The sequence below is a fragment of the Equus asinus genome, chromosome 20 (genome assembly GCF_041296235.1).
Source record: "Equus asinus isolate D_3611 breed Donkey chromosome 20, EquAss-T2T_v2, whole genome shotgun sequence".
Lineage (NCBI taxonomy): Eukaryota > Metazoa > Chordata > Mammalia > Perissodactyla > Equidae > Equus > Equus asinus.
Window position 1 is genome coordinate 91,778,931 of NC_091809.1, and position 16,070 is coordinate 91,795,000.

At 36.8% G+C, this 16,070-nt stretch overlaps 1 protein-coding gene across 1 annotated transcript; it reads left to right on the top strand.

The window, feature by feature from the left end:
- Positions 1 to 9,067: 9,067 nt before the first annotated feature.
- LOC106843940 (olfactory receptor 5P76) lies at positions 9,068 to 10,012 on the top strand. The gene has a single exon (XM_014861192.3). The coding sequence runs from the start codon at positions 9,068 to 9,070 to the stop codon at positions 10,010 to 10,012; it is 945 nt and encodes a 314-aa protein (XP_014716678.3).
- The last annotated feature ends 6,058 nt before the right edge of the window (positions 10,013 to 16,070 follow it).

Below are 16,070 nucleotides of genomic sequence, written 5' to 3' on the forward strand. Positions count from 1 at the left end.
TAGGTCTCAAGAACGAAAAAAACAACAACTCAATTAAAAAATGGGAAAAGATCTGAACAGAGATTTGTCCAAAGAAAATATATGGATGGCAAACAGGCACATGAAAAGATATTCAACATCACTAATTATTAGGGAAATGCAAATCAAAACTTCAATGAGATATCACCTCACTGTGGTCAGAATGGCTATAATTAACAAGACAGTAAACAATAAGTGTTGGAGAGGATATGGAGAGAAGGGAACCCTCAGACACTGCTAGTGTGAGTGCAAAGTGGTGTGGTCACTATGGAAACCAGTATGGATTTTCCTCAGAAATTTAAGAATAGATCTACCATATGATCCAGCTATTCCACTGCTGGGTATTTATCCAAAGAACTTGAAAACACAAATGCATAAAAATACATGCACCCCTATGTTCACTGCAGCATTATTCACAATAGCCAAGACTTGGAAGCACCCTAGGTGCCCATCAAGCAACAAATGGATAAAGAAGATGTGGTATATATACACAATGAAATACTACTCAGCCACAGGAAATGATGAAATCTGTCCATTTGTGACAACATGGATGGACCTTGAGGGTATTATGCTAAATGAAATAAGTTAGAGGGAGAAGGTCAAATACTGTATGATCTCACCCATAAGTAGAAGATAAAAACAATGACAAACATATACATAGAAACAGAAATTGGATTAGTGGTTACCAGAGGGGACAGGGAGAGGGAGGAGGATGAAAGGGATGATTAGGCACATGTGTATGGTGATGGATTGCAATCAGTCTTTGGACGGTGAACATTATGTAGTCTACACAGAATTGGAAATATATTACGAAGTACACCTGAAAGTCATATAATGTTATAATCCAATCTTACTGCAATTAAAAAAAAAATAAAAAGAAAAAAGAAAAAAATATGGACCCAATGAAGATATAGGAAATCCTAAGTAAAATAAAGCTGCCCAGCAATACAAAGGCGGAGAGCACAAAAATAGCCATTTCATGATACAAAGTGTAATTACAAGCAAGGAAGACCACATGTGAGATGTCACAGAAGTGCTGGATGGGTTGGAGCCACAGCAAGACAAATTGAATACAGTGATGATAATGCACAGAGAAACCAGGAAGCCAACCATCCAAGAGGCCAACATGAGCTGAAAGCAGATCTTATGGGTCATCTCGATGGCATAGTGCAGTGGTTTGCGAATGACAGTGTAATGGTCATAAGGACATGGCAGCCATGGTGAAGCAGTTATTGACTGACAAGCCAAAGAAGAAAAACATCTGTGTGGCACACTCAGGAAGAGAAATGGTCTTGCTGTCTGATAACAAGTCCACTAACATTTGGGGGAGGATTACCACAGTGGTATAAGTTTCTGAAAAGGACAGCCACAGAAGAAAAAGTACATGGGGTGTGAAGGTTGTAACTAAGCTTGATGGCTACCATTATGATACACTTGCAGCTAGGATGGTCAGTTGGAAGAAGGAAATCACCACAAAGCGTACACTCAGCAGTTCTGAGATACTGGAAAATCCCCATAAAAGGAATGTGTTCACCTTGGTACGATTGCGCATCTTCCTGGTGGGCACAGCAACTTTGCTCCAAAGGTACAGAGAGTCTTGAGGTTAAGTCACTGAGATGGTTGTAAAAAGCTCTTGCTGCACCAAAGTCACCTAGGTTTAATCTTGGGCATCTTGGAAATTAATTGTAAGGCAACTGTTAATGAGAAAGCCTGAGAAAAAGGAGCTAGATACACCTGGATGAAGTCGAGATGATGAGTCTGAGTGATAAGGAGAATGATCCTAGCATTAGAAAATGTATAAATTACATAGAGTGGGCCCAAATATTCTCCTGGTTTCTACTCACAAAAGCACTCTTTATGTTTCTCTTTTCCAACCAGGATCTGCATCTAAGAGGGAAAATATGAATAAAATTGCTTTGTTCTCACTCACTGGATTTTGTGTTGCCACATTTTTCAAATGCTTTTTGTGATCTAATGATACACTGGCACTCAGAAGTCCTTAATAAACTCTTTATTGAATGAGTACAATATTTCATAAATTTAACTAATTTTAAATTAATATGCCATTTAAAAATTATGGAGTAGTAAGTGAAAATTCCCAAAAGAACTTAAACATTTCTTTCAAGGCAACACTATCTTCATCAGTGTCCCCATGATACAGTGGCTCCAAGGGTGATAACTGTGACAATGACTAGACCAGATAAACGAATTTAACACATTATAACTTATGCTGGGTTCCTATCCATGGTAATAAATGAAGCTTGAGATATACAACATAATTAGTTCTTAATACAATAGTTCTTGAGACATACCAATAATTTTTAAGTTCGTAATAACTTTCATAGAACTTCTTTTCCAAATGCCAAATATAATATTATGTACTAATTTAGAATCAAAATAATATTTTTTTGAGGAAGATTAGCCCTGAGCTAACATCTGCCACCAATCTTCTTCTTTTTGCTGAGGAAGATTGGCCATGAGCTAACACCTGTGCCCATCTTCCTCTATTTTATATGTGGGATGCCTGACACAATGGCTTGATAAGCGATGTGTAGTTCTGTTCTCAGTATCTGAACTGGCAAACCCCAGGCCACGGAAGTGGAGCATGTGAACTTAACTGCTGTGCCACCAGGCGGACCCTAAAACCAAAATAATTTTGAAGACACTATCTCATTCTACAATGGCTTTTCTGGTCATTATGTCAACTTTTGAGTTTTTAGAAGAAGCTCTAGGACCTTTTCTAGCTGGTATACTTGTTACATGATTTGCTTTGAAGGACAGATCTGAAGAGAATCAACTCAAATTCCTCAGATCAATTTGGCAAGTCACATTTCTATTTCAATTGTTTATTAAACACCCAATCTTGTAGGAGGTGAGGGCAGAAAAGTTATATGAAGGACTTTCCATAGAATTTTGATTTTTAACTTCAGTCACTGCTAAAGTTGAAGAGAAAGAATAATAGTAAGGAATCCTAAACAGTACATTTGTTCAGAATTATGTATAGTGTCTGCATGGCACGTAAGTCCCAGATGACAAGCGTCATCCTCTTTATGGTAAAAGGTTAACAAAATCCTTTGACTTTTTTAGACAAAAGTGATCTTTTTGAACTTTCTTTTCCCCCTAAATCCTGACAAAAATGGAATGTCAGCTGTGTTACATACAACATTGCTTATAACGAAAATGATTCTTTAATTGTAATATGCATCTGGACTGGAAAGACAATATACGAAATATATTCTTCCCTGAGTGCAGTGAACTGGAAACAATGCTTGCAGGGACTCTGAAATTATATCTGACAGTTACAGGATATATCGGTCCCAGTTATGGTCATGAGACTTCTAAGGTAGAATGGCTCCTCTGCCTGAGCTGTCTTTTGGGATCCAATGTGAAAACCTGTGAGGATTATCCTTGCCAAAGAGAAATGCACAATACAACTGCAGGCACGGTGAAATTTTCAGTTATGCAGTTCTACGTGGGTGTTTTGTACATTATTTAGTCATCACTTTTGGTTTTATATGATTGTTCCCATTTAAAGTTTCACCTTGCTACTAGCAACCCCTTCCACTGGCATTCCGTGTCTGTCCCAAACTCAGAAGCTTGCATTACTAGAAGAGTGCATGAGAGTATGGTCAGCATCTCCAGCAACTCCTCACATTTCTACTTCCCTTCATTTACCCACTAGGCTGCCACTGGCTCCTTCGGTGGTGGGTTCAGAGAAGGGACAAGAGGTAAGCAACAGCAAAAGCTATACTTGACCAGAGATCCAGCCATCTTCTCAATGTTAGGCCTTTTCAGGCATGAGTCAGATGTCATTCCTTTGCATTCCAGGGCTTACATGTCAAACTTGGAGTGATTCTCAGATACTTCCTTAATTGTTTTGTGATTGGGGATGGGGCATTTCTGTCTTAGTTTGAATTTCCTGGAGGGCAGAGCCTGAGACGAGGATTTGGCATGAGGCACTTTATGAGGGAGGTGACCCAAGGAAGCAGGAGTGAGGAAGTAAGAGCGGTGAGACAGGCAAGGAGCAAAACCCAGCACAAGATCACTGCTGTGGCAACAGTGGCTTGATTCCACTGGGACATGTGAGAAGTCCAGAGATTGCCTTCCAGAATTTTTAAATTGAAGAATGAGGAAGGATGTCTATGCACTGAATTCCAGCCTCCATTGATTAGGGGTTACCTAAGGGTTTTAGCTAGTCCCCACATCTTAGATGTGCTTGCATGTGGACTGAGCAGGCTACTACTGACTTCCCAGAGGGTCTTAGGCTTCAGAGAAGGACTGGGACATTTAGTGGAGACATTAGTGGTTAACTCTTGAAGCGGGAAACTGACAACATGAGTTATAACCATCCATATATGCTCTTAAAATCATAATTGAGGCAAGAGCATGTGATATAGGTATCAAGTGTGTGCAACATCTCCCTACCCACACCACCTTATCCAAAGGTTATGGAAGGGACAATGCCACTCCAACAATTCATTCTATAAATAAGTCCACTCTAGAAATTACTCCCCTATACATATGCTCTAATATGTCTTTGAACTGCATAATTAGTGAAATATTGTTGGACTGATCTTATTTTTTGTCTTTTTTGGAGGGCGGGGTGGGTGAGATCACACTGAGCAAGCCCTGACTTGGTGTTCTTCATCAATGTTGTCTTAGATCAGTTCTCCTAGAAACAGATCCTGAGAAGGTTTGTTTTAAAGTGATTTATTAAGGAAATGCTCCCAGGAGAAACTGGTGAGGGAGTCAGGGACGCAGGACAGGGAAAGGGAAGAAAGCAAATAAGGGTGCAATTACAGGAAAAGTCCTGGTTCTCCAGTGAATATTATTTATATAGTTGTAACAGTATAAAGACTTATTTACTTTAATATTTTGTAATCAATATATAAAATTTATAAAACAATTTTAATTACAGAATGCAGTGCCAAGGTAGAGGGGACTGAAATATGGAAGCCAATTTTGGGAAAAGAGCTGCAAAGAAGTGTAGGTGTACAGATATCTTTATCCTCATAAAGTAGGGGTTCATAAGATATTTTCTATAAAGTAAAACAATTAAATGTGAAATGTATATTACATAAAGTTTCAAAGTTTTAGAAAATCAAAATATGATTATATTGAAAGGATAGAAAGAATGGAAGACGTGTGTATTTATGTGAATGGTGGAAGTGTACAGAATGTCAATAGATGAATATATAAAAATTCTGGATCAATAAAAAAGGTATAAACTGTAGAAATAAAAGCTTTAAATTCCAAGTTATTTAACTTAGCTTTGATTAAAATTAGAGTTACAACCAGAAGACTTATAATAATAGCTGGAAACTTGAAAGATTTAGAAACTGAATTTTTAAGTAACATAGACTAAGATGACAATGAACTTAGTTAACCATAAAATCTTGTTATAGAGATATGGGTAAAATGTTGGAAAAAATATGTATATAGTCAATTAAAGAAACTAAAAACATGGTTTTTTGGGGCATAAGATTTATATTTATCCTCTACTTCGCTAGAATAAAATTGAGTTGCTTATTAGTAATAAACTCACTTGTGAGATTCCACTTTAAATCTATCTGCTTATTGTTATGTAACTTTCAAGATACCACCACATTCTATTGCCTGTTAGCTGTGAGAAATGATTAATTTTTATCTTTGCAATAATATATTAAATTAAAATTTACTCTCTTTTTTGGTATTTAACTCATTGATTATTCTGTTCTGACTTTGTTATAATAAATTCAACAAGTAATACCTGTAATGATCTTCTCAGACTTGGAAAAACCACTGATTTTCTCCTTGTATGAATTATTTTCAAATTAAATAAATAGTTGAAAACTAGCAGGAACACAGAGAGAAATTCTAGTTTTTCTTCAATAAAGCACATTATTTACAGATACTGAGGCATCTTAATCTTGAAAGAGTCAAGAGTGGTTCCCTGTTGGGAAGTGGACTTTGGACTTTTAAAGAATGGGGAAAGTATCATTGTTTTCTCTATGAGCCATTTTAACTACATGCATGTAATTATTTGATAGCACTAAAAATGAATAATACTAAAAATTTTAAATTAATAGCTCATTCTCACTGTTGTGCAGAAGACCAATCGTACATATAAGAAAATCAATTAGTACAACTATGGCAGGTTTGAGATAGAGAGAAATGGACACATTAGGTAGGAATATAGGAGGTAAGATCAACAGGAGTTGGTCATTGGTGAGCATAGGAGAGGAAATTAGGATCCTGAGTACTGACCTAGTGCTCAGCGCCAGACTGTAGGGCTAGTCAGTTTTAGGAAAATAGGCAGTGTTGAGGGTGGAGAGAGGAAACTATGAATCAGAGACTCGTTGGGAACCAGTGGTCATCACTTAGCATTTAGGTCTTGAAGCTGACTAGACGACAGCAGTAATGAGGAGTACACATTCCAGTATTCACTCTGATCTGAATTTTAAAGGTGGATTTAATTCAACCAGTTGAGAACATTTGGACAGCTGTCTTAAAGTAAGCCTCAGTTCTCTGTCTGTAAAATTAGGATAATGAGAATACTTAGCTCACTAAATTATTGTGAGGATTAAATAAGAAAATGTAAGTAAAGTGTTAAGCGTGGTGCTTGGCAAAGAGTAAGGTCTGAGTGAAAGTTGGTTGGTATTATTAGTGCAAAGACCATTTAGGGGCGCATCAGGAGGGTGAGCTAGAATTTTCTATAACTAGAATTAGTGAGAGAATTAGATTGAGTCCTTAGGTTGAAGATAGCTGTTTCTCCCACCATCCATATAATCAAATAAGCCACTAGCCAATAATCATCACTTTGAGGCATGTAGACTAAGTCTGATCGGGAAGTCATCCAAAGCTCTTTTTATTTCACAGTTCTCTATCGACACAACTTTAAAGATATTTATTTTATACTTTTTGCTAAAAAAATATACACATCTTAAATAAATGTGTTATTTAAAATTCAACTTTACATGGCATTCCACTCCATTCTGCAAGGCACCTAATGGAGTGCCTTACATATGCCACGTAAAACACTTATGAAATGGACACATAAAATGAATGAAGCTGAGGTTACTTTTTTATATGTAAAGTTTAGTGTCCTGAACCTGAAATATCAAAGTAAACTTAGAACTGATATTTAGCTATGAGATAATATATTATATTATACCACAACAATTATCAAATGAAAGTGCGCCAACACCTAGATAAAAAGAAAAAAACTGACCACTTGAGAATTGACAAAACCCTTCAAGATTAGTTATGTTTGTGTGAAGTGAACTGCCCAATATTCACTTGAGAATGTGTAATGATCCCCAGTGATTTTGAATTCACAACTGAATCTTTAGAATCTTCAGAGATTTATACTCAAATGCAAACAATAATAAGATAGCATGGCTGCTATATAACAATGACTTTGAATTTATTGCTGTCAGATGAATGCATTCTTATTTCAAACGGTAAGATTTTGGCTTTTGTGAGTTAATCTGACGTACTGATTCTCGTTTACCATTTGAGAAGAATTTGGTCTCTAAAGTTTTATCTGTACTCTCAGGCCATAGTTGAGAAACAGTGCAGATGTAATTCACCATCAGCTAGCAAGTAAAGCTAGCTGAATTAGCTTGTTTTTAGTCTATTCAGTGTGTATAAACAAGCACAATTCAAGGTACCAGCATCCTCATTTTTTCACCTATAAGACCAGAAACTCACATGATATTTCAATATTTTCTAAACTTGGCACTCAGTCACAATGTTAATAAATTCAGTAGCTTTGAGATGCGTTGAGGATTTACGATTAGTAAATATCTTGTGGAAAGACTTCGTTTGTTTATTGTTTTGAATGTTTTAGCTTACAGGCAACCAGATACGTGGGACAAAGTCAAGAATGTAAGGTCAGAACACTTGGAGATGAGGTTTAACCTGGCCACTCTCTGGGTGAACTTCAGTAAACTTAACTTTTTAGGCTGGAACTTTGTTCAGCTATGTATTATATTGAAACTAATATTATTTCATTCTGTTATACTCCAATTAGAAAACAGTGTTACATTAAGAAATGATTTGATTTATTCAAATAAATGTACTCTAATTATGTCTTAGATATTACTGACATAATGTTTTGCATAGTAAATGGATTGGTATTTCAAACTACTTGACAAAACAATATTTTAATTGTAAATATTAAACCTCTGTAACAAATTTTGAATAGGTGACTTCATTCATAACTTTAATTTGAAATTCTTTTCTATTTCTTCTTTGTCCTATGGAGAAAATTGTATTTCTCCTTTTAAAAAACATTCTTATTTTACTGATAGAAATTGTAAACTTTGTGATTAACTAGGCACTTCTTTTATACATTAGCTATCAGAAAGTAGAGAATAATTTGCTGTCCACCCATTTCTAAGAGACTCAACTTTACCATAAGTATTATTTAGTTTCATTTATAACATAATTCCTACAGAAATGGACTGGATTCAAGCTGCCTTGGATTCACATCTTGATTCCACCACTTGCTACATAAATTTAGATAGATAAATTACTTAACATTGTCAGTTTCTTCATTTATAAATAAAATAAAACTACTCAATATTATTACATGGAAATTAAAATAAAACTACAGGTATAAAACTCTTAACCCTGTGCCTGCAATTTAGTGATCATGCAATAAATGTTAGCTATTACCCAAGTCTCCATTACATAATCCTATATTTATATATTTTTGTTATACTTATCATTTTATTTTGTTATTCTCATAATGCTTATATTTTTCAATCTTTATATTTAAAGGCAATTTAAGAACATTTTATAAGTATATAACACAAAAAAGATATACATTATCTGAAGTAGATTTTCTAGTGTTTCTACTAAAAGCAATTTTTAAAATATAGAAGACTCACTACACATAAATATATAAACTCTAGACTCTGAAGTAAAAGTCCAAACGCAGCTTGAATTATTTGTTCATAATAGTGTCTATGTGTATTAATGAAAATGAAACCATCAAATTTACAACTTCTTTTATATAATGTTTCATTGCAGGTTCATTTTGGTAGCAGGTACATTTTGTGTCATGGATGCCTTGGGCGATGGGAACCACACTTCAACGACAGGGTTCATTTTATTGGGCTTAACTAATGACCCGATCCTTCGAATCATTCTCTTCATGATCATACTGTGTATCTACCTGGTGACCATATCTGGCAATCTCAGCGCGATCATTCTTATCAGAATCTCTTCTCAGCTCCATCATCCTATGTATTTTTTTCTGAGCCACTTGGCTTTGGCTGACATAGGCTATTCATCATCTGTCACACCCAATATGCTTGTAAACTTCCTGGTGGGAAGAAATACCATCTCCTATTTTGGATGTGCCACCCAGCTTGGTTCAGTTGTTTTCTTTGGGACAGCTGAGTTCTTCCTCCTGGCTGCCATGGCATATGATCGCTTTGTGGCAATTTGCAGCCCACTGCTTTATTCCACCAAAATGTCCACAGAAGTTTGTGTCCAGTTACTTGTAGTGGCTTATATAGGTGGTTTTCTCAATGCTTGCTCTTTTACTATTTGCTTTTATTCTTTAGTCTTTTGTGGACCAAATCGAGTCAATCATTTTTTCTGTGATTTTGCTCCTTTAGTTGAACTCTCCTGTTCTGATATCAGTATTCCTGCAGCTGTCCCCTCATTTACTGCTGGCTCCATCATTGTGGTCACAGTGCTTGTCATATCCGTCTCCTACATCTACATCCTCATCACCATCCTGAAGATGCGCTCCACCGAAGGGCGCCACAAGGCCTTCTCCACCTGCACCTCTCACCTCACAGTGGTCACTCTGTTCTATGGGACCATCACATACATTTATGTGGTGCCCAAGTCCAGCTACTCAACTGACCAGAACAAGGTTGTGTCCGTGTTCTACATGGTAGTGATCCCCATGTTGAACCCCCTCATCTACAGCCTCAGGAACAATGAGATTAAGGGGGCTCTGAAGAGAGAGCTTGCTAGAAAAATATTTTCTTAATTAATCTGTTATTTAATGTAATAATATACAATAAACATAATAATAGGACAAAGAGTGTCTGTGATAGAAATACATTGGTCCATGTGTCATTAGTCAATGTGGAGAATTTTAGTAAAGGTAGGGAGTGGTTTTTCTGAGATCAAACTTTAAGTCAGAGGCCCAATTAGTAAGACAAATTGGTTAATATGAAAGAATACTTAATATGCTGAAAATTATTTTATAATTTTTTTCATTTCAAAAGTAGCTCTCTGCCATCAGTTAAGATAAATGTACCTCCAAACCTTTAAGACTATGTCCATTTTTAACTGCAGTTTATCCTGAAGTGAGTGTGATAATTATAGTTATGACTGAGTACATTCTAAGGGGAATTGACCAAGTGGAACCAGACAGTAAAATTACTGGAGACATTCTTCTTGCAGAAAGCTTATCTGCTGGCAATGGGCTTTCTGGACCCGTAAATTCTGGTCTGTGTTCCTGGTCTCTTGCTCCAGCCTAGTAAGGGGAGAACTCATAAAAGAATGGGATGAAATACCCCTGATCAAACTGTGAAGTTTCCTCTCAGGTCAAAACAGGTGACTTCCCCATGGGAATGAGAAGGGTTCCTGAACTCCTCGGGGGTTGAATGAACAAACTCTTGGAGTGACTTGTTCATGGTCAGACTCACACATCCTGTTAAGAAAGCTTGAGGGAACTGCATGGTGTTTACTCTGTGAAGCTTAATTTACCTCTATATCCTGATGACCACCACATTTGTTTCTCATTCGCTGTCCTCTGTTTAGCGTTTTAGACAAAAATATTTTTGACTAATGAAACTCAAGCACAAATTGCCTAAAACTAAATTAATTTTCTCCTTCTACCACCAACTTGCTCCCCTCAGTGTTCTGTACCCAGTAAGAAGCACCATTATTCAATCAATTCATTGATTCAGAAACGGAGAGAAATTTATTTTTTCCCCCTCGACATGCCTACACTCAATCACAAAGTCTTGTACATTCCGAAAACAATATTATCTCTTACTTTTCTTCATTTTCATTGTCAGTCCTTCTATATTCAGTTACCATCTTATATATTTATTTTATAGTAGCACTCCTGTGGTAACTAACTTTATGTGTTAACTTGGCTAGGCCGTGGTGACCAGCTGTTTGACCAAAAACCAGTCTAGATGTTGCTGTGAAGGTATTTTTTAGATGTGATTAACATTTAAATCAGTAGACTTTGAGTAAAGCAGATTACCCTCCATAATGTGTGTGGCCCTTGTTTAATCAGTTGAAAACCTTAAGAGAAAAAACTGAGGTCCCCTGAAAAAGAGGGATTCTGTCTCCAGTCTGCTTTTGGACTCAAGACTGTGACATCAACTCTTACTGGATTTCTAGTCTACTGAACAGTCCTGTGGATTTTGGAATTGAAATCTCCCACAATTGCATGAGCCAATTCCTTAAAATAAATCTCTCTCTCTTTCTCTGGTAATCCGTACTAGTACAACCCTAACTAGTTCTCCTCTCTTACTCTCTTCCAATTCATTCTTCATATGCCAACCACTGCCATAAATCTAAACAGATTAATTTCTTCATTAATATACCCCAAAGATCTTAGAGTAAAGGCAACAATTCTTAACATGGTTTACAAAGTCCTGCATATGGCCCCTGTTTTATTTCTCTCTCTCTCACTGCTCTTCCCTTAATCCCCAACAGCCAAACTCTAGGAAGCCATCATTGGTCTTCTTTTAAATCCTTAAACATGTTCAATTTCTTTGCTGCCTCAGGACTCTCTCACATTCACTACCTCTACTTGGATGCATTTTCCCTTCACCTAACACCTTCTTATGCTATAGGTACCAACCTAAATGTTGTTTCCCATCCTCTTAGAAGCCTTCTTGAAACTTGAGACCTAATTAAGGACAACTGTTATCCCCCTTAGAATCCTGTGTATTTTCTTTGGAATACTCAGTGCACTTGTAGTTACAGAATCAGTATTTGTTTTCTCCACAATGCTGGCAGTTTCATATAGACAGCTACAATGTCTTTCTCCTTTCCCTATTTGACATGAATGAAAGAAAAATTAATAAATGAGTGGATGGCTGAATGAAGATTTTGCTCTGGTATGAATCACTGACTCTGCTGCCTTTGAATCTGTTGAATGTCAGGCTGATTCAAGTGATTGAATGTGTCAGATCCTGATACAACTGTGACAGGATTTTACACAAAACCATCCTCACCACAATTATGCCACTGCCTCAACACTGTTTAACTCAGATTGGCAACTACAATCCCAGCCTAGTTTAGCCTATTTTAGTAAAAGTTTTATAATCACTCTCTTCTGAAGAACATTTATCTCCCTTATGTGTTTGCATGTTTGGAGAGTTAAAAGATCTAGAAACCAAACATTAGTAATAGTAGCAGTAGTAAGAGCATCAGCAATAGGAGCTATAAGATGAGATTGCACCCTAGATTTCAGGTATTATTCGTGGTGATTTACAAGATTGAGCCAAACCTCAAGGTCACAAATATCCTCTTAATGTTTTGACTTCTTTTAGAGCATATACTTTCTGTGGAGGAACTCTTTGAGAATATTTCACCACTAAAGGACTTTCATTTGACTCCGACACATCCCATTCTAGCCAACTCTTTGTCTTCAAAGTAAGTGTGGAGACTTCTACATTGGGATATATCAGGCTAACCTGTGCTAGACTAATTTTATGCCACAAAGTAAATAAGAAGATGGATAAATATCTTTAAATGTTTGAAGGCATAGACTTCTGGTTCCACTGAAGACGAAGCAGATCCATTCCTCTAGGTCCTCCTGATCGTTACTGAAATCATCCCTAGATGTGACACAACAAACAAGCATAGGAAGACTCTGAAAGGAGGAAGAAGAAGGCAGACTCCTAGAACATGGGACCCGAGGAACCACATAGCAATGAGTCCCTGAGTTTTCTTATTGCTTCTATATATCCTGCACAGGGTGTTGCAGAAGCCTCCAAACCAGAACCACCAAAAGCTACAAAAAGAGCTCTAAGAAAAGCCTGTTCCTTCTAGCCAAATAACTGGGGAAAGGGTGGTCTTAACAGAACACAAAACCTTTTGGCACCACCTGCCCTATTCCAGACAAACACCAGTGCAAAAGTCATACCTCTCTCCCTCCCCCAGATTTCAATGAGGCCAAGTAGGGAGCTGATCTTTGGTCCATCCACCCTCTGATTCCTCAGCCAGGCTGGTGTCTGTGGGGTCTAGTGAGGAAACGAGCCTCCACTGTCATTTGGAAGCAATGAGACTTACTGAGGGAGTGTGAGGTGGAGATAATTATACTCTGCTCTCCTCTACTCCAACCCTATTTGTGAGTGCTCCAGTGGGAAGTTGAGCTTCCACATCTACCCTGTAACAAGTAAGCAGTTTGAAGAGCTTTACACTTCCTCCTTCCCTAGAGCCAGTGTGGCCAAACAAGGACCTGAGCTTTCTTGGAAGCAAGGAGGCATGGAAGTCCCATTATCACTGAGAAGGAGCCAACAGGGCAGAGGGCAGAATTGATCTTCCATCTCACTCATCTGCAAGGAGGCAGTGTGAGTCATCACTCTATTTTTTCCAGAGTTGTGTCAATAGTGCTGAGCAGGAAGCTGAACATCTACACTCATCTGTTGGTTGTAGCAACACTCAACAGGGGGACCTCCTCCTAAAAAATGATTGAATGTGATCCAGAGTCTCATAACATAATATCCTAAATGTCTATGATACAATTGAAAACCCTTTGTCATACCAAGAACCAGAAAAATCACTACTTGAATGAGAAAAGACAATATATGCTGATACCAAGATGAATGGGATGTTCAAACTATCTGACAAAGATTTTAAAGCAGCCATCAAACAAGCACATCAATAAGCTACCATTAGTTTTCTTGATATTACTGAAAAAAAGAAAATTTCAGCAAAAAAATAGGTTATAAAAATAAGTGAAAATGATAGAACTGAAAAATATAATCACTGACATAAAAAATAAAACAACTTTCTGGATGGGCTCAACAGTAAAGCAGACATGATAGAGGATAGAATAAGTGAACTTGAATAAAGATAAATAGAAATGCCTGATCTAAACAAAAATAAAATAAATTGAAAAAAAGAACAGAACTACATGGGTTTGTGGGACAATAAAAAATGAACTAACATTCATAAAATGGGAGTCCCAGAAGAGGAGGAGAAAGAAAGGGGGACTGAGTAAGTATTTAAAGAAATGAAGGCTGAAAACTTCCCAAATTTGATGAAAGACATAGAGCTACAGATTCAGGAAGCTCAGCAAACTTCAAGCAGGATAAACCCAAAGAGATACATGGCAAGACACAGCATAATTAAAGTTCTAAAAAGTTAAAACAAAGAAAAATTTTGGAAGCACCCAGAGAGAAAGGACTCATTATTTATTTGAAAAAGTAATGTAAAAGACAACAAGTTTCTCATGAAACTGTGAAGGCCAGAAGGAAGTGGCGCAATATTTTTCAAGTACTAAAAAGCAAAGAATTTGCAAATGTAAATTCTATATTTGGCACAAATAGCCTTCAAGAATGAAGGAGAAATAAAGACATTTCTGATGAAGGAAAGCTAAGAGAACTTTTTCCCAACAAATCTACCTTTAAGTAATCACAAAAGGAAGTTCTCTAAACAGAAAATAAATAAGAAAAAGAAGATTTGGAACTTCAGTAGTTAAAATATACACAGTACAGAATGACATTTTTTTAATTGAATTCATAATAGTTTACATCAATGTGAGATTTCAGTTGTACATTATTTTTTGACTGTCACCACATAAGTGCTCCCCTTCACCCCCTGTGCGCTCCTCCCACCCCCTTCCCCTGGTAACCACTGAACTGTTTTCTTTGTCTATGTATTTGTTCCTATTCTATATATGAGTGAAATCATCTGTTTGTCTTTCTCAGAATGGCTTATTTCACTTAGCATAATTCCCTCCAGGTCCTTTCATGTTATTGCAAATGGAATGAATTTGTCTTTTTTCTGTCTGAGTAGTATTTCATTGTATATGTATATATACCACATCTTCTTTATCCAATCATCAGTCAATGGGCACTTGGATTGTTTCCATGTCTTAGCTATTGTGAATAATGGTGCAGTGAACATAGGGGTACATAGGCTACTTTGGATCATTGATTTCAAATTGTTTGGGTAGATATCCAGTAGTGGGATAGCTGGGTCATATGGTAGTTCTATTTTTAGTTTTTTTGAGGAATCTCCATACTGTTTTCCACAGTGGCTGCACCAGTTTGCGTTCCCACCAGCAGTGTATGAGCATTCCTTGTTCTCCACACCCACTCCAACATTTGTTATTTTTAGTCTTAGTGATTATAGCCATTTTAACAGGCATAAGGTGGTATCTTAGAGTAGTTTTTGTTTGCATTTCCTTGGTGATTAGTGACATTGAACATCTTTTCATGTGTTTATTTGCCATCTGTATATCTTCTTTGGAAAAATGGCTGTTCATATCCTCTGCCCAATTTTTGATCAGGTTGTTTGCTTTTTTATTGTTCAATTGTGTGAGTTCTTTATATATTATGGAGATTAACCCCTTGTCAGATATATGATTTGCAAATATTTTCTCCCAATTGGTGGGTTGTCTCTTTGTTTTGATTCTAGTTTCTTCTCCCTTGCAAAAGCTCTTTAGTCTGATGAACTCCCACTTGTTTATTTTTTCTTTTGTTTCCCTGTCTGAGATGACATGGTATTTGAAAAGATCCTTTTTAGTTCGATGTCAAAGAGGGTACTACCGATATTATCTTCCAGGGGTTTTATAGTTTCAGGATGTATCTTCAAGTCTTTGATCCATTTTGAGTTTATTTTTGTGTATGGTGTGAGGTAGTGGTCTACCTTGATTCTTTTGCATGTGGCTGTCCAGTTCTCCCAAGATCATTTATTGAAGAGGCTATCTTTTCTCCATTGTATATTCTTGGCACCTTTGTTGAAGATTAGCTGTCCATAGATGTGTAGTTTTATTTCTGGGCTTTCAGTTCTGTTCCCTTGATCTGTGTGCCTGTTTTTGTACCAGTACCATGCCACTTTGATCA